At 49.6% G+C, this 21,080-nt stretch overlaps 9 protein-coding genes across 9 annotated transcripts; 4 read left to right on the plus strand and 5 right to left on the minus strand.

The window, feature by feature from the left end:
- Positions 1-13: 13 nt before the first annotated feature.
- F5J12DRAFT_781644 (uncharacterized protein) lies at positions 14-2,453 on the plus strand (the record flags this gene model as incomplete). Its single annotated transcript, XM_051742576.1, has 12 exons — positions 14-120; positions 222-232; positions 286-302; positions 475-585; positions 644-715; positions 775-826; positions 893-919; positions 975-1,047; positions 1,089-1,256; positions 1,503-1,729; positions 1,812-2,226; positions 2,300-2,453. The coding sequence occupies 12 exons, from the start codon at positions 14-16 to the stop codon at positions 2,451-2,453; spliced, it is 1,434 nt and encodes a 477-aa protein (XP_051601968.1).
- Positions 2,454-3,088: 635 nt separating this feature from the next.
- On the minus strand, positions 3,089-4,862 carry F5J12DRAFT_820655 (uncharacterized protein). Its single transcript, XM_051745269.1, has 9 exons — positions 4,796-4,862; positions 4,630-4,709; positions 4,576-4,609; positions 4,372-4,527; positions 4,196-4,303; positions 3,982-4,137; positions 3,898-3,959; positions 3,417-3,831; positions 3,089-3,365 (listed from the first exon to the last, which is right to left on the minus strand). Exons 1-9 carry the CDS (start codon positions 4,834-4,836, stop codon positions 3,215-3,217), a joined length of 1,203 nt encoding a protein of 400 aa, XP_051601969.1. The 5' UTR covers positions 4,837-4,862; the 3' UTR covers positions 3,089-3,214.
- Positions 4,863-6,779: 1,917 nt separating this feature from the next.
- On the plus strand, positions 6,780-8,296 carry F5J12DRAFT_781646 (uncharacterized protein; the record flags this gene model as incomplete). The annotated part of the gene is given in 10 exon segments (XM_051742577.1): positions 6,780-6,794; positions 6,818-6,897; positions 6,945-7,128; positions 7,171-7,248; positions 7,315-7,411; positions 7,431-7,555; positions 7,606-7,617; positions 7,675-7,832; positions 7,917-8,087; positions 8,161-8,296. The coding sequence occupies 10 exon segments, from the start codon at positions 6,780-6,782 to the stop codon at positions 8,294-8,296; spliced, it is 1,056 nt and encodes a 351-aa protein (XP_051601970.1).
- Positions 8,297-8,918: 622 nt separating this feature from the next.
- On the minus strand, positions 8,919-10,788 carry F5J12DRAFT_820680 (uncharacterized protein). The gene is made up of 8 exons (XM_051745270.1): positions 10,726-10,788; positions 10,634-10,660; positions 10,500-10,572; positions 10,293-10,448; positions 10,117-10,224; positions 9,819-10,057; positions 9,347-9,752; positions 8,919-9,287 (listed from the first exon to the last, which is right to left on the minus strand). Exons 1-8 carry the CDS (start codon positions 10,760-10,762, stop codon positions 9,137-9,139), a joined length of 1,197 nt encoding a protein of 398 aa, XP_051601971.1. The 5' UTR covers positions 10,763-10,788; the 3' UTR covers positions 8,919-9,136.
- Positions 10,789-12,106: 1,318 nt separating this feature from the next.
- F5J12DRAFT_820697 (histone H3) lies at positions 12,107-13,459 on the minus strand. Its single transcript, XM_051745271.1, has 7 exons — positions 13,300-13,459; positions 13,214-13,238; positions 13,100-13,155; positions 12,890-13,039; positions 12,714-12,822; positions 12,642-12,651; positions 12,107-12,569 (listed from the first exon to the last, which is right to left on the minus strand). The coding sequence occupies exons 1-7, from the start codon at positions 13,312-13,314 to the stop codon at positions 12,518-12,520; spliced, it is 417 nt and encodes a 138-aa protein (XP_051601972.1). The 5' UTR covers positions 13,315-13,459; the 3' UTR covers positions 12,107-12,517.
- Positions 13,460-15,642: 2,183 nt separating this feature from the next.
- F5J12DRAFT_707440 (uncharacterized protein) lies at positions 15,643-16,453 on the minus strand (the record flags this gene model as incomplete). The annotated part of the gene is made up of 2 exons (XM_051740584.1): positions 15,643-16,234; positions 16,281-16,453. Coding segments are annotated over 2 exons (765 nt in total), but the record flags the coding sequence as incomplete, so codon positions are not given.
- A 1,475-nt stretch (positions 16,454-17,928) lies between these two features.
- On the plus strand, positions 17,929-18,642 carry F5J12DRAFT_781649 (uncharacterized protein; the record flags this gene model as incomplete). The annotated part of the gene is made up of 1 exon (XM_051742578.1): positions 17,929-18,642. One exon carries the CDS (start codon positions 17,929-17,931, stop codon positions 18,640-18,642), a length of 714 nt encoding a protein of 237 aa, XP_051601974.1.
- Positions 18,643-18,815: 173 nt separating this feature from the next.
- On the minus strand, positions 18,816-19,611 carry F5J12DRAFT_820722 (uncharacterized protein). The gene is made up of 4 exons (XM_051745272.1): positions 19,590-19,611; positions 19,398-19,513; positions 19,119-19,339; positions 18,816-19,064 (listed from the first exon to the last, which is right to left on the minus strand). The coding sequence occupies exons 2-4, from the start codon at positions 19,427-19,429 to the stop codon at positions 18,850-18,852; spliced, it is 468 nt and encodes a 155-aa protein (XP_051601975.1). The 5' UTR covers positions 19,430-19,513; positions 19,590-19,611; the 3' UTR covers positions 18,816-18,849.
- Positions 19,612-20,114: 503 nt separating this feature from the next.
- F5J12DRAFT_891100 (uncharacterized protein) lies at positions 20,115-20,429 on the plus strand (the record flags this gene model as incomplete). The annotated part of the gene is made up of 1 exon (XM_051747452.1): positions 20,115-20,429. The coding sequence occupies one exon, from the start codon at positions 20,115-20,117 to the stop codon at positions 20,427-20,429; it is 315 nt and encodes a 104-aa protein (XP_051601976.1).
- Positions 20,430-21,080: the final 651 nt, after the last annotated feature.

The raw sequence follows: 21,080 nt of genomic DNA on the forward strand, positions 1-21,080 counted from the left end.
GTACCAAGCTGGCATGAAAACACTAGTGAGACTAACTACTGGCGTCACTCCGACTCACGAAAATCTCACTGGCGACGGGTCGGAACTCGCGGTCGTTGACGAAACGAGTAAGAACGAGCGGTACGCTCGCCCAACACCACAGAAGACCAGGATATAGTCACTGTGCACAGCTAAAGGACGCGTTTGTTCGAGATGATAGATACTATGTGCCGCAATAACAGTGAATGGGTAAGTACGTTGCAGCACATGTTGTTTACTGCGCCATCTCGTGAGTACATGATGTAGTTCGGCCATCGCTAGTAGTATGTAGACAAATGAATGGGATGAACGCACACATTCCTACATTCCCATATCGGGAAGGGCTCACGACGCGCTCACAAATATTTTGCTAACTGACATTATTTTCGCAAACCGCTGTAAGCGCTCAAAATCGCGAGTTTTGAGCGCTTAACGTTGTTGACGGGCCTAGCTTAGGGTTCCATTATCATGATGTCGAAGTCTTCGGACGACGTGATTCCCCCTGCCCACGCCCATCGCACTCTCGTGCTCTGCTTTGATGGCACATATAACCAGTTCCACGAAGATGTGGGTGGTCGCCGTCCTGTTCGTTCCACAAAGCTTGTTGACTTCCACTCGCCGCTAGAACTCGAACGTCGTTCAGTTATTCGATATGTTGAAAAAGGATGACCCCTCTCAGCAAGTCGTGTACTACCAGGTAGGCTTGGCCACATTCGACCTGCGTTTATTACCATTCATGTCCGGCCGCAATATAAGGCCGGGATGCCCCTGACTGTGAAGGGGAGGGACCTCGATGCTCACATTTTGGGTATGCCGCAGAGCCTCCGCATCCCCCTCTCGTTGCGGCGCTAACGACTACGTTTGCTTTCGACAGGTGGTTACGAGTTCTTGATGCAAAATTGTGAGCTTTCCTCACACCTCCGCATGACTTCGATACTGATACGTCAACTGTACAGATGAGGTTGGGAATAGGATATGTCTGTTTGGATTTTCCACAGGCGCCTACACCGCGCGCGCGCTGGCAGGCATGTAAGGCTTCGTAGGGTGCAAAATGCCAGATCTTGCTTCAGCCCCACTGTAGGCTTCACAAAGTGGGTCTCTTACCACGCTGCAACCACCAGGCATCTTCTGTTTGCGTACAAAATGTATCGCAAAGATGATGAAGAAGGCTGGAAGCAGAGTACGGCACTCAAGAAGGGGTTTTCTATCGACGTTGATGTCGAATTCGTGGGGGTTTGGTAAGCTTCTTGAACCAATTGGGACGTCGTAGGGTTTGGTTCCACTAACTTCTATATCATGTGGGTGCTTCGGATAGGGATACTGTTAAGTCTGTGGGCATCATCCCTCGCAGGCTGCCTTTCACAAGGAGCAAACAACAAGATTCGCTACTTCAGACATGCTCTTGCACTTGATGAACACCGAGTGTATGTACCCAACTGATGTTTTGCGTAGGCTAATGTTCATATATCTGAATCCTTGTACAGGCGCTTTATGCCGAACTTCTACAACTGGTCCACAGACGCCGACAATACACTTGGCGTCCAGAAAGGAGAAATGCCTCGAAGCACCAAGAAGTTCTCCTCCATTCATATTCCCTACGACAAGCTTCTGCATGAGAAAAGCAGCTCGAATGGACACCATCAGGAATCAAGTCTTCAGGATCTGGAGCGTCGCTACACCGAATCAATCCTTGCAGACCGCTTTCGACGAAGTATGGTTCGCAGGATGTCACTGCGGTAAGCTCGAACAGTCCAGGAATTGACATGGTCTTAATACTTGCAACTCTGTTTCAGACGTCGGTGGTGGTTCCGTCAAGAATGGTACTCGAAACAGTGTAGCACGTATCCCTCTCCGCTGGATGATTCGAGAGATTTTCAAAACCGAAGTGGGAATTCTCTTCCACCGCTCGATGTTCCAGCAGATTGGCATGGACCCTTCAACATTGTACCCTCACGTGGTTTCCCGTCCACCGCCCATTTATAACAGCCCTGCAAACGCTGACCCTAACGCACCTTGTGATGACCATGCAGTAATCCAGCGTGATCCTGACGGCAAATTTGTGAGCGAGGAAATGGAGGATCTCTATGATGCGCTCAGCCCCATGTACGATCAACTCAAGATTACGCCGTATTGGTGGATACTCGAAATGCTGCCGCAAAAGCAGCACTACCAGAGAGATGAGGATGACATGTGGGCCAGGATTATCAAGTGTGTAACTCTCGTCTTCCGTTTGGGAGTCCGTGAGCTGAACTGGCTTGAATTTCTCTTGATTTGACTTTAGGGTGAACATGGGTAGGGGACGCCATATCCCCAATCAACGGCGGGGCCTAAAGATACATCGATCGGTCAAGATCCGGATGCAAGCAGAGGCACTTCCGGAAGGGAAATATTTTCCGAGAGCGAAACTCAAGGTTGAACCAATATGGATGGATTAACAATTGCTGTGCCAAGCCTGGGATCAAGGCAGATCCCTCAATGTCAAGCACTTCGCGCCTCTACAAACATACCATCGTTACCTTGTACTACTCGTCTCGTACGGTCCTACCAGACTTTTTCATTGTCTCAAGCAACGTTATACCAACCCTTCAGTGCGACACTTAATACTTTTCTGGAGACATTTAGTATTGCCAATTCTCTTTCTTTTCTTTTCCTCTGTTCCGAGTGTGCCCGCCACTTTCACATGTGTTGTATATCTTACATGCCCTCGGCACGTGCCTCTATCTTTTGTAGGAATTCTAAGCTCAACAGGATTGTAGAAGTGAGTTCAAGGTGAATTGTACCAACTGCGGGTCGCATAAAATAACCTGTTCTAGCTCCGCAATTTCAAACTTCTACACGAGGCATTTAGTAACTACCATAAGACAGCAGATGGCATCAGAGGGAAACGGTCGCACTATGTGGGCTTTGCATTCGGCTTGCATGTCGTGCATTGACAAAATCACTTTATTCAGTGCGCGCTGCTCCATCCAGAGCCCCCCCCCAGGAGCAAGATCCAGATTCCATTACTCGCTTATGTAGTATCTCATACATTTGGGACCTTCGCCCACCCATTGTGGCCAGTCATTACTACGAGACACAACGGGATTTCATTCGATTTCACTCTTGATCACCTGACATATGATACTCTAGCCTAGTATCATCATCCAATTGTAGCAGGCGAACCAAATGACCCTCTATTTCCCTCCATCTAGGCGCCTTAGTCGACCCAGGTAGGTTCGACCTCGACCTCCGCCTTAGGCTGATATTTCTCTGGAAACCCCTCTGCTTCCATTCGTATCCTGACCGTCCGATGCACCTGAACGCCCGCGCTTTGTCTTGGAACGCGGCGACCCCTACCCCTGTTCACACTAAGGAAGAACAGTGAATTTTAATACAGCGAGAAAACGTTCGTGACGGACCTGATCTTAGTCACCCAAGCATTGTCCTTGTCTCTCTGGTAGCACAGCTGTTGCGGAAGACCCTCAAGTATCCACCAGATAGGCGTCATCTTGAGCCTGTCATGTATGGGACTTAATGCATCAGCGAGGTCCTCTTGCTCTTCGCTCGAGAAATCGGTGTCCTCGGTGTCCCTGTTTGACGAGTCTCCTTCGAGTTTGCACGATACAGGGGAAGCTGTGGGCGTGTTCGTCAAAGCCGGTGGGCGTTCCAGCACGTGAGGATACAATGTTTCAGGATCCATCCCAATTTGTTGGAACATTGACCGCTGGAAGAGGATGCCAGTCCTGGCTTTAAAACACTCCCTAATCATCCACCGCAAAGATATGCGTGATAGACTATGCCTGGCACCGTTCTTCACAGCTCCACCTCCCACATCTAAAATTCCGGGAAAAATCAGATCTCATCGTTTTATGGCCACTTGTCGTAATGCCAGGCACACACCCCGATGGCAACCTGCAAACCACACTTCCTGCGCATCGGTGGGAGTCGTCGATTGCGAGAAACTGATACTCTAGGTCCTCGCACCCTCGATGATGTACGTCCAGGCCACTTTCTTCGTGATGTGTGATATGGAGAGCGTAAGATTTTTTCTCACAGGTGTGCGGCGTCTCGCCTTGGCGAACTGCCTGTGTATCATTGTTCGTTTCTATCGTTTGATTCCAGAAACTGGGTATAAATCGCCTGTATGGAAAGATGGTTCTCCGTTGGGAACTGAGGACTGTACAGAAAAAATACATACGCTCGCTGTTCGTCAAGTGAGAGTGCATGCCTGAAGTAGCGAATCTTATTATTCGACCTCGTGAACGGCAATCTACGTGGTACGATGCCTATGCAATTAACCGTGTCCCTGAAGGTTCAGAAGCGTCAATGGCGACGGGCTACAACAACAAGGTCTGGACCAATCCGAAAACTCACCAAACGCCGACAAACTCGACATTGACGTCGATCGAAAATGCCTTCTTGAACGCCCGACTTTGCCTCCACCCTTCCCGGTCATCCCGACTGTACATCTCATACGCAAACTGGACTTGTTGGTGGTTGCATCGTGGCAGAAGCCCTATTTTGTGGAGCCTGGATCCAGTTAACATGCCCGTGGTGCGCATCACGCCAAACTCTTACATGCCAGCTAGAGCACGCGCCTGTGTAGGCCCCACTCGAGAATCCGAAAAAGACATATCTTGTCACCCGCCTGGTCTGTGTGCAAGCCCACGTCAGTCCCCACATCAGGCGGGAAAGCAAATAAAGACGTGCAGCTCTCCATTAAAAACTCGTAGCCCTCTGTGGAACCAAAGACAAAGGCGTTCATTAATTGAAATGTGAATGTGGGCATATTGATTACGCACCCATTACATGCGCATCAAAATGTGTTCCGACCATCATATCGATGATGTTGGATAACTTAGGAACAGTATTGGTACCCATTCCAGCCTATGGCGGAACCTGGCCGTTAACGGCAGAACACACGGTCTAGTGCACTGAACATACGTGGTAATATACCATCTGGTGTCGAGGACTGTCCTTCTTTAGCATTGCGAAAAACTGGCTAATATTCGAGTTCTGGCAACGAATGCGATCGACTCTATGCTTCAGGGATCAGTAGGAATAAAATTATCTACCTTCATATTGAATTCGGAGCCAGTCCCATCAAAGCAGAGAACGAGAGTGCGGTTGTCATGAGCAGGAGGTACCGCGTCTTCCATGGATTCTGACATCTGAAGAGTCGAACCCGAAGCGTCGGTGGCGTGTAATGAAGCAAGATCGGCAGGTCGAGCTCCGTGAGATGGAAAAGGATGAAGAGTCTGCGATGCAGATGAGGGCTCTGACATGGATGAGTAAATGGGTTATGGGGCAAGACCACATTGTCAGAACCCACTCAATCTTATAATCGCAAAGACAGGGGTAAAGTACTAAAAGCACCTTGCCGCTTCTAGATAAAAGAAGTCACCTGCGTGGACCAGTACTTCCCCTCTGAAGTAATGTTGTTTCGCTCATGATAGACGTTAGGCGCTGAAGTGCTGAGAAGAAATTTATGACTCCGTATCATAATCTTGCACCGGATGAGTAGGAAAGTGTCCCCAGTAAGGCCCCAACGCACTGCAAAAACCACATAGATGCTCTATAGCTTGGGGGCATGCAGAACTGAATGTTAGCGTACAGCTTGGAAGCTTCCTGAGCGCCGCAGAAGCGCGTGTTGAGGGACACATACATTCCAGCCTGCATCCTACAGGCTTATCGAACCTGTTATTGTATACACACCGTCTCGATGGAATGCCAAATGAGCATGGCTAATAATTGGCCAGAGGACCCACAAACTGTTGACTCATCAGCGACCTCCTGTCATTATCGGCTTCGTAATGCAGTAGCCTCCTGGAAATGCCAAACCTTACGGCAAGAAGACGCCCTCTTTGTGCGAAAATTATAGATGCAGACAATCACTTGCCGAGAAGCTTAACACGAATTTATCGCGTTTGCGTGAGCTCTATCCAACTCGTGAGTTTAAACACAACATTGCAATCTAGACGCTGGTATACTTCGCTCTATCGAACTCGCGAGATGCCGCCGAACCCTCAATAATGAAGCACAAATATCTTGGACAATCAGTGCGTATTCCTTCCTCTGTGAGTAGTGGGAGCAGAGGGAGAAATAGCTTAGCAGATGTTGCCACTTCAGACCACTTCATCACGTACTTAGGCAGGAGCTTCGAACTGTTTCCATCACCCAGGCGGTAGCGGCGAACGAGTTGGTTGTCTGCGTTAGCGACGCATTAGCCTACAGGTACCGTAAATACACAGCCAATACAAGCGGTTGCCTCTACATCCCGCACGCACGTCTAGCCATAGGTTCCCAGCGCGACAAAAACAAAGAAAGCCCCCATCAACAGGTCGATGGAATGGCTACGTAAAAGAAGGGGGGAAAAAGAACAAAAAGTGGACGGACCCTATGACGCTGCATCTGTAACATTAAACAAACAAAATAAAACGGGTGATTGCGCGACTTTTGCAGTCACCCTTCAGTCACTCTTCCATGTTTTTTCTTTTTCTTTCCAGAGCGGACCAATAAAACTAGAACAGGGCCGTCGCCGGCAGGCACCTTGTTTACCACGCCCGAGCATGCTACAGTTGTGAGGTGGCTGGTGGGATTTGCCTGCACGGACTTGTTGTTGAGGCAAATGCAGATGTCGAGAAAAGCGTCTCAATTTTCGGGGTGCAGTGACCTTGTAAACAAGGTGAAAGGTTTTATCATAATTTGGAGATACCATACAGCTCAGAGACCTGACTACCTCAAGTAGACCTGTGGCAGATGGAAGTACGAGTAGGACAATCATGTACTGGACATATGTTTATGATATGCTAATGCTTAGACATCTGAATCCTTGTACAGACGCTTCATGCAGAACTACAATAGCAGTCGACATTACTTACAGCGGTTTGCGAAAATAATGTCAGTAGCAAAATATTTGTGAGCGTGTCGTGAGCTCTGCCCAATAGGGAAACTGTACCAAGCTGGCATGAAAATACTAGTGGGACTAACTACCACGTCACCCCGACTCACCAAAATCTCACTGGCGACGGGTCAGAACTCGCGGTCGTCAACGAAACGAGCAAGAACGAGCACACGCTCGCTCAGCACCATGGAAGAGCAGCATATAGTCACCATGCACAGCTAAAGGACGTGTTTGTTCGAGGTGATGGATACTTTGTGCCGCAATGACAGTGGATGGGTACATTGCAGTACATGTTATTGAGAGCTCCTTCAATGCAGAGTAGTTCTACAGTCATTGCAGAAGCAGTGGTGTGTGTTTACTGCGCCATCTCGTGAGCACATCATGTAGTTTGGTCATATGCGCTGGTTACGTAGACAAACGAAGGCGACGAATTCCTACATTTCCATATCAGGCAGAGCTCACGACGCGCTTACAAACATTTTGCTACCAACATTATTTTCGTAAACCGCTGTAAGCTTGGCATTCAGAGATGGGAAATGCCTCGAAGCACCAGGGGATATCCCTCCACTCATATTCCCCACGTCCAGCTTCTGCATCGAAAAGCAGCTCGAACAGGCACCACCAGAAATCAAGTCTTCAGGATCTGGAGCGTCGGTACGCCCAGTCAATCTTGCAAACTGATGTCGATGAAGTATGGTCCGCAGGATGTCACTGCGGTAAGCTCGGACAGTCCAGGAATTGACAGGGTCTTAATATTCGCAACTCCATTTCAGGCGTTGATGATGGTTCCGTCAAGAATAGTACTCGAAACAGTTAAAAGTATCCCTCTCCGGTGGATGACTCAGGAGATTTTCAAAACCGAAGTAGGCATTCTCTTCCACCGCTCGATGTTCCAGCAGATTGGCATGGACCCCTCAACATTGTTCCTCTCGTAGTTTCCCGCGCACCGCCCATTTATAACGGCCCGATAGACGCTGACCCTAACGCACCTTGTGATGATCATGCAGTAATCCAGTGTGAGCTTTGCAGCAAATTCGCAGAGCGAGGAATTGGAAGACCTCAATGACGCGCTGAGTCCTATCTACGATCAACTCAAGATTGCCCCGTGCTGGTGGATACCTGAAATGCTGCCGCAAAAGCTGTGGTACCGGAGAGAGGAGGATGACAAGTGGGTCACGCATATCAGGTATGTAACTCCCATATTCCGTCTGGAAATCCGTGTATTGAGCTGGTTTTTCTTCGTTTCTATCTGAGATCAGACTGAACATGGGAAAGGGGCGACATATCCCTGCACAAGGACGAGAAACCCTCAGGGTATATGGAACGGTTAAGATACGGATGGACACGGACGGACTGCAGGAAGGAAAGAACTCCGAGAGCGAGATTCGAGGTTGAACCAGAATGGGTGGATTAATAGTTGCGTGCCAAGCTCAGGACCAGGCAGATTCACCAATCTCAAGCACTTCGCGCCTCTACAAACATCGCAGGCGTTACCTCAATTTTCTTGATTACTACTCGTCTCGTCATGCCAACCCTGTAGTGCGACCCTACATACTTTCCTGGATCCATTCAATATGTATTGTCAATTCTTTTTCTTTCTTTTCCTCCGCTCCGAGTGCATTCCCGCCAATCGCACACGTATCGTGTCTCTTATATGTCCTTCGCAGGTGTCTCTATCTTTCCGTTCCCTATTATAGGGTTTCCAAGGTCAACAACAGAATGCAGAGGTGAGCTCAAGGTGAGTTATACCAATTTCCGGTCGCATGAAATGACCTGCTCTAGCTCCGCAGTTTCAAACGTTTACAGGAGATATTCGGTAACTATCATAAGACGGCAGATGGCATCAGAGGGGAATACACGATTTCGGGCTAGTAGCAGAGATTCAAAACGCTCCAATCCGGCAGAGCGGCCGTTCACCACGTGCATGTCATATGCAGCGTACGGTCATACCATGCGGGCTTTGCATTCGGCTTGCATGTAGTGCATTGACAAAATCAGTTTATTCAGTGGGCGCAGCCCACCTCTTGGAGCAAGATACAGATTCCTTCACTCTCTTATGTAGCGTCTCATATTCGGGACCTCCACCCACCCACTGTAACCCGTCATTACTGAGGCAGAACGGGATTTCATTCGATTTCGCTCTTGATCAACCGACATATGATACTCTAGCCTAGTATCATCATCCAGTTGAAGCAGGCGAAATAAAGACCTTCCAGTTCCCTCCATCTAGGCGCCTTAGTCGACCCAGGTAGGCTTGACCTTGACTTTCGCCTTAGGCTGATACTTCTCTGGAAACCCCTCTGCTTCCATTCGTATCTTGACCGTCCGATGCACCTGAACGCCCGCGTCTTGTCTTGGAACGCGGCGACCCCTACCCCTGTTCACACTAATGTTGAAAGGAAGAACAGTGAATGGTAATACGACGAGAGAATGTTCATGACGCACCTGATCTTAGTCACCCAAGCATTGTCCTTATCTCTCTGGTAGCGCAGCTTTTGCGGAAGACACTCAAGTATCCACCAGATAGGCCTCATCTTGAGCCTGTCATGTATGGGACTTGATGCATCAGCGAGGTCCTCTTGCTCTTCGCTTGTGAAATCGGTGTCCTGGTTTGACGAGTCTCCTTCGAATTTGCGCGATACAGGGGAAGCTGTGGGCGTATTCGTCAAGGCCGGTGGGCGTTCCAGCACATGAGGATACAATGTTTCAGGATCCATCCCAATTTGTTGGAACATTGACCGCTGGAAGAGGATGCCAGTCCTGGCTTTAAAACATTCCCTAATCATCCACCGCAAGGATATGCGTGATAGACTATGCCGGGTACCGTTATTCTCAGCTCCACCTCCCACATCTAAAATTCCGGGAAAAATCAGATCTCATCGTTTTATGGCCATTTGTCGTAAGGACAGGTACACACCTCGATGGCAACCTGCAAACCACACTTCCTGCGCATCGGTGGGAGTCGTCGATTGCTGGAAACGATATTCTAGCTCCTCGCACCCTCGGTGATGTACGTCCACACCACTTTTTGCGTGATGTGTGATATGGAGAGCGTAAGATTTCTTCTCGCAGGTGTGCGGCGTCTCGCCTTGGCGAACTGCTTGTTTATCATTGTTCGTTTCTATTGGTTGATGACAGAAACTGGGTATAAATCGCCTGTATGGAAAGATGGTTCTCCGTCGGGAACTGAAGACTGTACACGAAAAAATACATACACTCGGTGTTCGTCAAGTGAGAGTGCATGCCTGAAGTAGCGAATCTTATTATTCGCCCTGGTAAACGGCAATCTACGTGGTACAATGCCTACACAATTAACTGTGTCCCTGAAGGTCCAGAAGCGTCAATGGCGACGGGCTACAACAACAAGGTCTGGACCAATCCGAAAACTCACCAAACGCCGACAAACTCGACACTGACGTCAATCGAAAATGCCTTCTTGAACGCCCGACTTTGCCTCCACCCTTCCCGGTCATCCTGACTGTACATCTTATATGCGAACGGGACTTGTTGGTGGTTGCATCGTGGCAGAAGCCCTATTTTGTGGAGCCTGGATCCAGTTAACATGCCCGTGGTAGCGCATCACGCACCAAATTCTTACATGCCAGCTAGAGCACGCGCCGTGTAGGCCCCACTCGAGAATCCGAAAAGACATATCTTGTCACCTGCCTGGTCTGTGTACAAACCACGCTACATTAGTCCCCACATCAGACGAGAAAGCAGATAGAGACGTGCAGCTCTCCATTAGAAACTCGTAGCCCTCTGTGGAACCAAAGACAAAGGCGTTCATTAATTGAAATGTGAATGTGGGCATATTGATTACGCACCCATTACATGCGCATCAAAATGTGTTCCGATCATCATATCGATGATGTTGGATAGCTTAGGAATAGTATTGGTACCCATTCCAGCCTATAGCGGAACCTGGCCGTTAACGGCAGAAGAGGCGGTCTAGTGCACTGAACATACGTGGTAGTAAACCATCTGGTGTTGAGGACTGTCCTTCTTCAGCATTGTGAAAAACTGACCAATATTCGAGTTCTGGCAACGAATGCGATCGACTCTATGCTTCAGGGATCAGTAGGAATAAAATTCTCTACCTTCATATTGAACTCGGAGCCAGTCCCATCAAAGCAGAGAACGAGAGTACGGTTGTCGTGAGCAGGAGGTATCACGTCTTCCATGTATCCCGACATGTGAACAGTCGAACCCGAAGTGTCGGTGGCATGTAACGAAGCAAAACCAGCAGGTCGAGCTCCATGAGACGGAAAAGGGTGAAGACTCTGCGAGGGAGATGAGGACTCTGACATGGATGAGCAAACGGGTTATGGGGCAAGGCCACATTGTCAGAACCCACTCAATCTTATAATCGCGAAGCCAGGGGTGAAAGTATTAAAAGCACCTTGGCGCCTCTTGATAAAAGGAGTCACCTGCGTGGACCGGTGCTTCCCCTCCGAGTAATGCTGATGCGCTCATGACAGATGCTAGGCGCTGAAGTGCTGAGAAGATTGAAATTTAACGACTTCGTAAGAGCACCGGATGAGTAGGAAAGTGTCCCCAGCAAGGCCCCAACGCACTGCAAATACCACATAGGTGGTCTATAGCTCGGGGGCATGTAGAAATGAATGTTAGCGTACAGCTTGGAAGCTTCCTTAGCGCCGGAGAAGCGCGTGTTCAGGGACACACACATACGTTCCAGCCTGGATCCCACAGGCGTAATACTTAACTTATTATTATGCACACGCCGACTCGATTGGGTCCCAAATGAGCATGGCCATTGGCCAGAGACTCAAACTGTTGACTAATCGGCGACCTCCCCCGTCATCATCGGGTTCGTAATTCGGTAGCCTCCTAGAAGTGCCAGACCTTATGGCAAGAGGACCCCGTCTTTGCGTGAAAATTAATAGATGCAGACAATCACCGAGAAGTTTAACACGAATTTATCGCGTTTGCGTGAGCTTCAGTCCAACACGTGGAAAACGCACCGGAAACTCGTTAACGAGTTTTAGTAACTGCAATACACGCGTAAACCCAATGCTCCTAACTCGCGAGTTTAAACACATGTAGACGCTGATACGCTTAGCTCTATCGGACTCGCGTGGTGCCGCCGAACCCGCAGGAATGAAGCACAAATGCCTCGAACAATCAGTGCGTGTTCATCCCACTGTAGGTAGTAGCAGGAGCAGGGGGAGAAATAGCACAGCGAATGTCGCCACCTTAAATCAGCAACTTCCATCACGTACCTTGGAACTGTTTCACCACCGATCAGCTGCATCGCCCAAATGGTAGCGGCGAACGAGTTGGTTGTCTGCATTAGCCTACATGTACCGTAAATACACAGCTAATACAAGCGTTTGCCTCTACATTCCGCACTCGTGTCCAGTCATAGGCTCCCAGAGCGACAAAAACAAAAGCCCCATCAACAGGTCGATGGAATGGCTACGCAAAAGGGGAGAAAAAGAACAAAAGCGGACGAACCCACACTTCACACCATCCCACTCATACATACTAGAAATGTGGAAACTTTATCGTAATACAATAGGAGAGTGGCACAGACACAACTGGGGAGACCTTGGTGAAATGTAGTCGATTTCGGATGTTCTTCAGGGGGAAAGCCCTTTAAGACCTCTCGCCTCTGAGACGGCGAGCCAACGCAAGGTCCTTGGGTTGACTGCAAATGAGAAGTCAGTGATATAAATCGCAGATCCGCAGCGGAACGGAAAACGGGCAGAGCGAGACATACATGGTAACACCTGGAGAAAAAAGCAGTGCGTGTGAATTTTAAATTTGTACGCAGCAAGACAAGATGACTCACGCTTGGCATGGATGGCCGCCAAATTGGTGTCTTCGAAGAGTGAGACAAGGTAAGCCTCAGCGGCTTCCTGCAGTGCCATGACAGCGGAGGACTGGAAGCGCAAGTCGGTCTGTGATATGGAGGTCAGTGTCATTCGAAGAGAAATCAAATGTGAGAAGGGGAATGGGAGAACAAACCTTGAAGTCCTGTGCAATCTCGCGGACGAGGCGTTGGAAGGGGAGCTTCCTGATCAGAAGCTCGGTAGACTTTTGGTACCTTCTGATTTCACGAAGGGCCACCGTTCCGGGGCGGAAGCGGTGAGGTTTCTTCACACCACCAGTAGGAGCCTGAAGGATAGCAGCCACCAATGATCAGCTGCCACGTCACTGGAAGTAAGGGGAGCCTACCGTTGTTGCGGTCTTCCTAGCAGCCTTGGTGGCAAGTTGCTTGCGGGGGGCTTTGCCTAGAAGTGGTGTTGGTTAGCCATGACAGGTTGTTGTGTGATGTCGCGCTTATCTCACCTCCGGTAGTCTTACGGGCGGTTTGCTGCATGGGGTTGGTATTACTACTATAAAAAATTGAAACAACACCATAGACGATGCATTACCTTGGTGCGAGCCATTGAAAGATGCGATTATCGGCGTTGAAGTTGATTTGTGTTGTGTTGTGATGAACGACGACGACAGGAGGATGTCGGTTGGGTGGTGGTTGCAGAGAAGGGGGGAAACGGGGGGCAGTTCTGTTGATTCACCACTCCGAAGATTCAAATTCCCACGCCGCTCTGAGGTCGAAACCTGCGCACTGACCTTCGGAAGATTCAGCTGGGCCGCCCCGGTGAGTACACTGCCCATCCTCAATCATCTCACTAGCGCTACATTTCTACACCAAAATAACACACATCATAAATGGTCCGTGACGACGAAACATGCGTCGTCTTGTGGACAGTAGTTGTCTATGTGGGTAATCGATGCTGTACACAAGTGTACAAAGTGCCTTATGTTGTGTCGTCGGTGGCGCTGCGCGTCGAGTCATGACTTCACTATTGCATCATGAAATGTCCTAGAAGTCTTCATAAAGGCTGGGTCCCCTTCCCACTCAATCTATCTAAACCTTTCGTCTCTCTCCCACCCGTGGGGCAAACGTGTTCTCTGTCCCATGTTACCAAAGTTCCATCGCGGGTAAGCGTGTAGGGACCCTGTGACATGAAAGCGAAACTTTCCGCTTCCATCCCCCGAATAAACTTTCATCTTTGAATCCACAGTCCTCTGGAGGTGGGTGGGTTGGGCGCAACCATCTAAGCGATTTTTGCGCTTGCATGTTCGGGGGCGGCGACCAATCCGACGGAAGGCCTTTTTTCCGAGTGACCAATTCATCTACGTAACTCAGATCTCTGTTCTTGGCTCTCATATCACTGGTATTTCAAAAGGGCACCATCTAGAAAGGTGAGCGGGTCCACCGGAACTGAACCTTCCTACTAGGTTTAGGTGACTACGCATGAAGTGTGCGTTTCCCGCTCTGCGGACTATGTATGCACACCGTCCGCATCACATTACCAATCTCGCCTTCAAAACGTTCCATACTATCTCACGAGAGTGGTACTTTATAAGCATCGATCACGAACCAGGGCGGTGTGCGGTCCAGCGTCCGCCCTAGCCTGGTTGTCCACGTTCTGTCTCCGGTGCGGCCTCGAGGTGCGTGTCATACTCGGCTATCGACCAAAATTCCACCAAGAACGCGTAGCGGATATATCCTCAAGGAGCTACGATCTCAAAAACGGTGCGTCGCAGCTATTACACCCAACAGAGGTCGCTTCGCTGGGCAACACGTAGTAAGCATCTTACCCGCGGACGAGGGCGGACGACTCTCGACCACTGACTGGCATCAGGAACCCAGAATTCTACGACACCCCTGGATTTGTACTTTTGGAGTCCGGGAGCCTCGCCTAGTTGTGCCGCACTCCGAAATACAAGGGGTAGGTTTTCGGACTCGAAGTAATGGAACGTGGAGAGTGCCCAGAGCTGCGAAACCCGATCGGTGCCGACATGTGGGTGTATGTGCATATTCGGTGACAATTGTCATGGGTAAGTCTCCTCACTGTGTCCTTGGATCAGGCGGTTTCTGTTCATCTAACCGATAATGGGGCCGATGGCTGAACAGCCTATTAACTCCTGCTAGGCAGCTCTTCATGATACCAGTAATGGCCGTTTGCACTAAACCCTATTGCACCTAGCAAGTGTCCTATGACAGAGTGACAATTCCTCCCGTTTACCCCCGACGTGCAATACTGCCATCTCAGACTGCATGCGACAGGCAGCTCTCCACGTATATCAACTCCCTACAAGGAGTGAGACTCTAGATCTGCGCGGTTTTGCGCCTTTTTGCGCCTAACAACACTGACTAGAATTCTGTCCGTCCATCACGCGTCACAACAACTTGCAAATCGATCAATTACAACCACGCATCACCTGTGACTACACGGGGAATTCGTATCTACGGCGATCTGTCAAATCATGTCTTTTCAAAGTCCCGTGTCAGTCCGTGTCGCATGTCTGTCAGACGTATGTGGATGTGACAATATCACAACTCAACAAATAAAACTAAAATTATATCAGAACGAACGCCGAATGGGTGGTAATACATTGGGCTACTGCATGTGGAGTGTACAGGAGTGTACATCGCAGGATTGGGTATTGACTTCTTACTGTGGGGTAAAGTGTCATGAGCTCGTCATCGTCCCAGAATAATCCCCGTAGTACACCCGAGCGAGCCCTCGGAGGGTGAACGCTGGGTGGAGAGGACACGAAAACACAGATTATCTGTATCCGTATATCCGATAATATCCAATATCAGTGATGGATTAACGTGAAAAGTGGGGACAAGGGGAAAAAAGAAATCCAGCACCAGACTATCGGGACACGCGTGTCTTGTTAGGAATGCGACCATGGGTAGTTTAGAATCCTCCAAGACAACCCTCAAAATCGAGGGAGGGAAACGTGAAACTGCTGCGTTGTTGATGATCGAGTTTGAAAACGGCCTCTTTGCGAGAACCCTTCGGATTCCGCGGTTGATTATTTTCGTTGCTGGATCTCTTCCCGGCTTTCCTCTCCTTCGTGGAAGGCGAGGACTGGGGGTGATGGTAATTTGAATATGACAATGTTGGGCCTTCGGGGGACAGGTACGAATTGGGGGGTATCATTGGTGCGTTCATATTATGGCGTGACGGTGGAGATGTACACGATGCGGGGTTAGTCGGAGCGTAAAGCATTGACATGGAACGATGCGAAGCAACATCGAGCTCGTCGTCCGTCGGCGTCGAGATTGGACTATCCGACGACGAGCTATCTGAGTCTGGAGGGAAGTCATGTAAAGTATCAAGTATGAGTGGACGAGGAGGAAACCAGGGAGAGGCGGAATGACCTGGCGATGACCATAAAGGCGAAGGACAAGGCTCAGGCGCGCATGCTTCATAAGCGCGAGGGTGGAAGTAGCTCCCTTTGGGAGCCGATTTTCGTGTCCTGTGAGTAGGCGGTATCAGAGGACGACTCAGATTCGCGCCTCTCATAACCAGAAGTGTTATTGTCTATGAACAACTCTCGTTCGTGACGACCTGGGAGCGCACAGGTGTTCGGGGCGACAACGACAGGAGTGCGGTCGTACGCGGACGAAGAGTGGGTCGTGAATGTCGACGTAAGCGTCGGCGTGGGTGGGAAGTGGACGTGGCGAGTGAGCAAGAGAGACGGACATGTGGCAAACGGGAATGGTTCTACAAGTGGCTCTTCGGTAGGAAGTTCTAAGCGAGGTTTGAGAATGGGTCGCGGAGACATGTACGGGGCCAGGTACACAGGAAGGGCTCTTGGGATGATGGGTGTCTGCACACGCAAGGGAGGGAGGAGAGGAGACGCGTAGCCCCAAGTGGCAGAGAGGGAGAGAGGGGAGATGATGAGATGAGGAACACGCAGCCAATTTATCGAAGAGGGGGAGAGGGGGGCTATCACAGGCTTATTACCAGGGGGAATGCGGAACGTGTTGCCGGGTCAGTACAGGTCCCAATAACCACAGGATTGGAGCCCAACGCCGATGTCTTTTTTCGTGGAGCCGGCATGTCAGCTCCCGTTGCTGTCCACCACACACCAACGAATAAACTCACTTTGACAACACAGCTGAGCTTTTTTGTCACGCGAGGGATAACAAAAACCTATTCGGCTAATTAAGTCACTTTTTATCTACAAAAAAAACCTGCCAGTGCTGCCACCGCTCACATTCAGTAACGACATGCGTTACCTGACATGACGAACGTGCTGCCATGTTATCATCGTGACACATTGCCACCCCCCAACTGTCTGTCTCTCTTGCGGCGCAACTACACAGTTCATGAGTTGAAGGTGGCCATGACCATGCAAGCAGGTGGACCAAAAAACTCAAATGGGTGCAAATAACAGTTGGTCGTCGCCCCCCATAAACATCATCTTGCTCAATGGCACAAAAGACTCAGGTCAACCGGCCCAGCTGGTTGGCAACCTTAAGTAAGGAAATTTTCACCGGTACCTGCCCGGTGTCCGCTTCGCAGCCATCGACCGCTCTCTCAACGCTCAGTGAGAGAAAACGTTGCCATCAAATACCCGAAGAAGCCCTTCGCCAATGATCACCGGGACCGACGAACCTGGCATTGTCGGCGGAAGATATATTAAATATAAGAGGAACGCGTCAGTATTGCGTTTTCGAGACTTCATGATTCTGTCGCGGCATTTCACTCCGACGGGACAGGTGTCACATCTATATACTGTCGTCGTGCTTTGTGTTCCTTGGTGCCCTTTGATGTATCGCTATCGTGATGGGAGTTTTAATACAACGTGTGTGTAGTAACAGGTCTAGTGTAATGGAAAATATGCAAAAAGTTAAGGTTCAGGGGATGAGGCGGCAGTGGACAAAAGAAGAACAAATGGGTATGCACATTCATGAGGGAGAAAACAAAGTGTCAAAGTGGATTCAACGTACTGTGATTCACTCCGCAACGGTAGGTTGACCGTGGATTGGAGAGATAACTCGAGGACTTGCCCACTTCTGGCATGTTCCACGGATCTTACTCCACGATCCGCAACGTTATTGTCCCATCCAACGACCAAAGGAGAGAGACGCGGATGCGATCACGTATCGTTGCGCAAGTCCTATTAGACTGGTCAGACGCCGCACGCGGAAGCACGTCGCTCGATATCCCAAATGGGTTTCCGAACGCGAGATGTACCGGCCGAGTTTACCGGACTTTTCGTTCGAAATCCAAATGGGTCCATCGGCCGCAGACAATGATATCCCGGGAGAATTTCGCGGGGAATTGAAAGTCGAAGTTGATCGGACCGCGTCGTCGTCTTCTGCGATACCAGCTTTGTCATTATCATCACCAGCGCCCCCACCCCGTAGGGATAACGTAGAGGCGAACCGGGTGTTCAGGGAACCGAGTATATTTTGGCTCCTATTTGAAACCGCCCCATCATGTGGCGGTGTCAAATCTTCGGAAAGGGGGAATGGTGACTGTGGAGCTGATATCGTTGGCCATGCTACTGGCGGTGGCGTGGATTTGGCCTGTACTTGTACTTATCCAGGTTGCGGTATATGGAGGTCTTCAGGGCGATGCTGTGATTCTCCAATCACCCTCCTGATGGCACCTAGATCAAAACTAGCAGGGATGGGTATTTCTGGTGTGGAGTCAATTGACTCCCGTTCAGGGCCGGTGGCGGTGGCGTCTGCGGCGGCCTCACATTTAGGTGCCTCTGTAACATCTATTCGAGGTGGCAAGCCATCTTCTGACGGTCTAGATGGTGGAGAAGTCTTGGTGAACGACCCTATAGTAGCAGCGGAAGGTGGTCGTGACACGTGTAAAGCCTTGGGAGGAGGTTGTTTCCTCTTTCTCGAGAACCATCCCCTCTTCTGGGGTCCAACTCTTCATCTCGTATAACCACTCTTTCCTCTTTGAATTCAGGTTCCTGGTAAGCAAATTTCGAGTCAACGCGAACAAAATGCAAGAAACGAGAAGACCCCACTACGCACCACGGGTTCATTAAAGAAATTGGCAGACACCGGAAAATCAAGTTGATGAAGAATTAGTGGCATGAACGTTCTGTAACTCACATGCCCCGATATCTTATCTGTCACGTCAACGCTCTCAACAGAGGAAAACGTCCTGTACGATGCCAAAAGCTTTGGATTTGGCAAGCTCCAGGAGCGTGTGGAATATAACGCGAGCTCTAAGAGAGAATCCAATAAACGTGATTGGTCGGAAGAGATGACGTTGAATCAGTAGGCGCGCCAGCAGAGTGCTCGGAGGGTCGAGGGCATTATTCCACGGGCTATCAATCAAGTGCCCCAACTTGGTTAACACTTGGAAATACAGATCAGCCTCTCTTTAGTTGACATCCATCCAAAACAACGTAGTGATTGGCCATTGGAGAGCACCCATCAGTGCTGTCATCACGGTATGCTGTAATACCGTCTGGCCGATTTGGGTCAAGATTCCCGTAGTCAAAATCTTAATCGCACGGCCGTTTCTATAATCATTTCCGATTCCCAGAGTACGTTGAAAACGTCCCCAACGATTGGATCGAGAACGCTGAACGGAAGACGCACGTCGGCACGCTAATTTGCCGTTCATAAAACTATGCCAAGCATACTTTAGTCGAAAATCACGGGATCGGAACGTGGTAATAGACGCACCCGGGACAGTTAGTACCGCAAGTATGCCACATAGGAGGTCCTTGAAGCTGGGGCTGCCCGTCCACTTAGTGCGCTGTAATGTGATGCTACGTAGTTATGATGAAGGACCGTGCACAATGATGCACATAAACGTACGTAAAAGTAACAACACTTTTGGTAATAGGGCTTCTCACGAGCTTGGCTGTCACCCACTAAAGCGCTGGACCAGTCTGAGGAGTTCTCTGTTGAATGAGAACGACTAGCAGCTATGACAGCCCGTCTGTATCGTACTGAGTCTGTACGACGGTCCGTCCGCAGAGATCATCTGACGCGTGCTATGCCAGGGTTCAGATCACCCACGAGATTTCAGACATCCGGGAGTTGCTTGATCACGCCTCTGGGATTGCCTCTCAAGTCTAGGGCTCCGCTCAAGCAGTTACTGTCGATGCATACCAGGCACGCATATATGCTCGCATTTACAATACCTACCACTACTCACCTTTATTCAGCTGTCGAATCCTGTCATTTGGTATAGGCGGCTGGTCGACGATGTTATGAACAAGATTGGTCCAATAGACGACGAGTTTTTCGGAAGAAGAGGTGTTAGCTTATTTCCTGACCTAGCCCTCCTCGAGGTAAATGTCCAGAAGCTGCAAGTTGTCATCTTATTCAGTGCGTCTGCGAAGCGATGCCGAAGTAAGCCAATGCCCGTGTGCCTCCGAACCACACTGATTCTCCATGTGTCATATAACTGACTACGTCGATCTTGTCCGTGTGTGGGCGGACAATCGATGCAGGATTGTTGTTCCTCCCGTTGAACACCTCAAAGCACTGCCCGAGACGCCCCTAGACGAGTCGGAGAAGATTCCTCTTACACAAGACATGTTTGAAAGGTTCGTTGGCAAGCTTGGTCATGGCGGGTGTCGCGAGGGTGCCGCCAGAAGTAGAATTGGCGATTTTGATCCAGATTTTACGAATATCTATCACGCAGTTTTGAAATCTACACCCGATGACCGTGGTGACGAGTATGACTTCGTTTTCTTTGGAACCTGAATATTCGTTGCATCCTCGAGACCGCCCTGCTGAATGGCCGAGCTATGCGGAACCGCAGTCTGTTCTCCTCGGCGACATCATGCCGCCCCGACTCCGCTTTCCTGTTGAAACAAATATGCCTGTTCCGAGGCGAGGAAAGTGGACCAGAAGTACAAAAACAACCTGAGGTGCAGCTGATAGGCAAACTTGTATGGTTATACGACCCCGCCCCTTATATACTTGGTGAGTGTTCTGCGTTCAGTTATGTAGTTGTCTGAACTGCCTCCTTAGCCTACTACTGTGTTGGGGCTGATATGACTTTCACTGCTCTTACAGCCCCAGCCTCAGGAAGGAAGCCAAGGCACCATGATATAATCCATGTTGATCTGAAGTCAAGGGAGGATCACATTGCCATTATATGGCACCTGATTAATCTCTCAGCACTTCTTCCCCTCCTAGCAAACCTTGTGCTGTGGGGGGTCAATGAATTTCAAGAACTGTGCGGGTAAGAGCTTTACTTGGAATATATGACTGCTTGAAGTGACATGATCACAGGCCAAATTCCTCCCAGGTCATCAAGTCCTATTAGTATGGAGATGCTGGGTGGAGGATCAAACACCTCAGAAGGATCTACAAGATCCTGAAAAATTGTTTGATCCCTAATACAGAAAA

This window comes from Pisolithus orientalis, assembly GCF_024613125.1.
Source record: "Pisolithus orientalis strain OTSU chromosome Unknown F5J12scaffold_8, whole genome shotgun sequence".
Classification (NCBI taxonomy): domain Eukaryota; kingdom Fungi; phylum Basidiomycota; class Agaricomycetes; order Boletales; family Pisolithaceae; genus Pisolithus; species Pisolithus orientalis.

Bases quoted from the DNA above. Each gene is read 5' to 3' on its own strand.
- F5J12DRAFT_820655 (XM_051745269.1), bottom strand. From the start codon at position 4,836: ATGATGGTCGGAACACATTTTGATGCGCATGTAATGGGTGC. The intron at 4,710-4,795 runs GTAATCAATATG...TTTAATGGAGAG, and splicing joins GATGCGCATGTAATGGGTGC to CTGCACGTCTTTATTTGCTT. The intron at 3,832-3,897 runs GTGTGTGCCTGG...CCGGAATTTTAG, and splicing joins GTTTGCAGGTTGCCATCGGG to ATGTGGGAGGTGGAGCTGTG.
- F5J12DRAFT_820680 (XM_051745270.1), bottom strand. From the start codon at position 10,762: ATGATGATCGGAACACATTTTGATGCGCATGTAATGG. The intron at 10,573-10,633 runs GCACGTCTCTAT...GTTTGTACACAG, and splicing joins CGAGTTTCTAATGGAGAGCT to ACCAGGCAGGTGACAAGATA. The intron at 9,288-9,346 runs GTGCGTCATGAA...TTTCAACATTAG, and splicing joins GCTTGGGTGACTAAGATCAG to TGTGAACAGGGGTAGGGGTC.
- F5J12DRAFT_820697 (XM_051745271.1), bottom strand. The intron at 13,156-13,213 runs GTGAGATAAGCG...CACCACTTCTAG, and splicing joins CGCCCGTAAGACTACCGGAG to GCAAAGCCCCCCGCAAGCAA. The intron at 13,040-13,099 runs GTAGGCTCCCCT...GCTATCCTTCAG, and splicing joins CTAGGAAGACCGCAACAACG to GCTCCTACTGGTGGTGTGAA.
- F5J12DRAFT_820722 (XM_051745272.1), bottom strand. From the start codon at position 19,429: ATGTGGCATACTTGCGGTACTAACTGTCCCGG. The intron at 19,340-19,397 runs GTGCGTCTATTA...TGCTTGGCATAG, and splicing joins TGCGGTACTAACTGTCCCGG to TTTTATGAACGGCAAATTAG. The intron at 19,065-19,118 runs CTACGTTGTTTT...TGTATTTCCAAG, and splicing joins TGCTCTCCAATGGCCAATCA to TGTTAACCAAGTTGGGGCAC.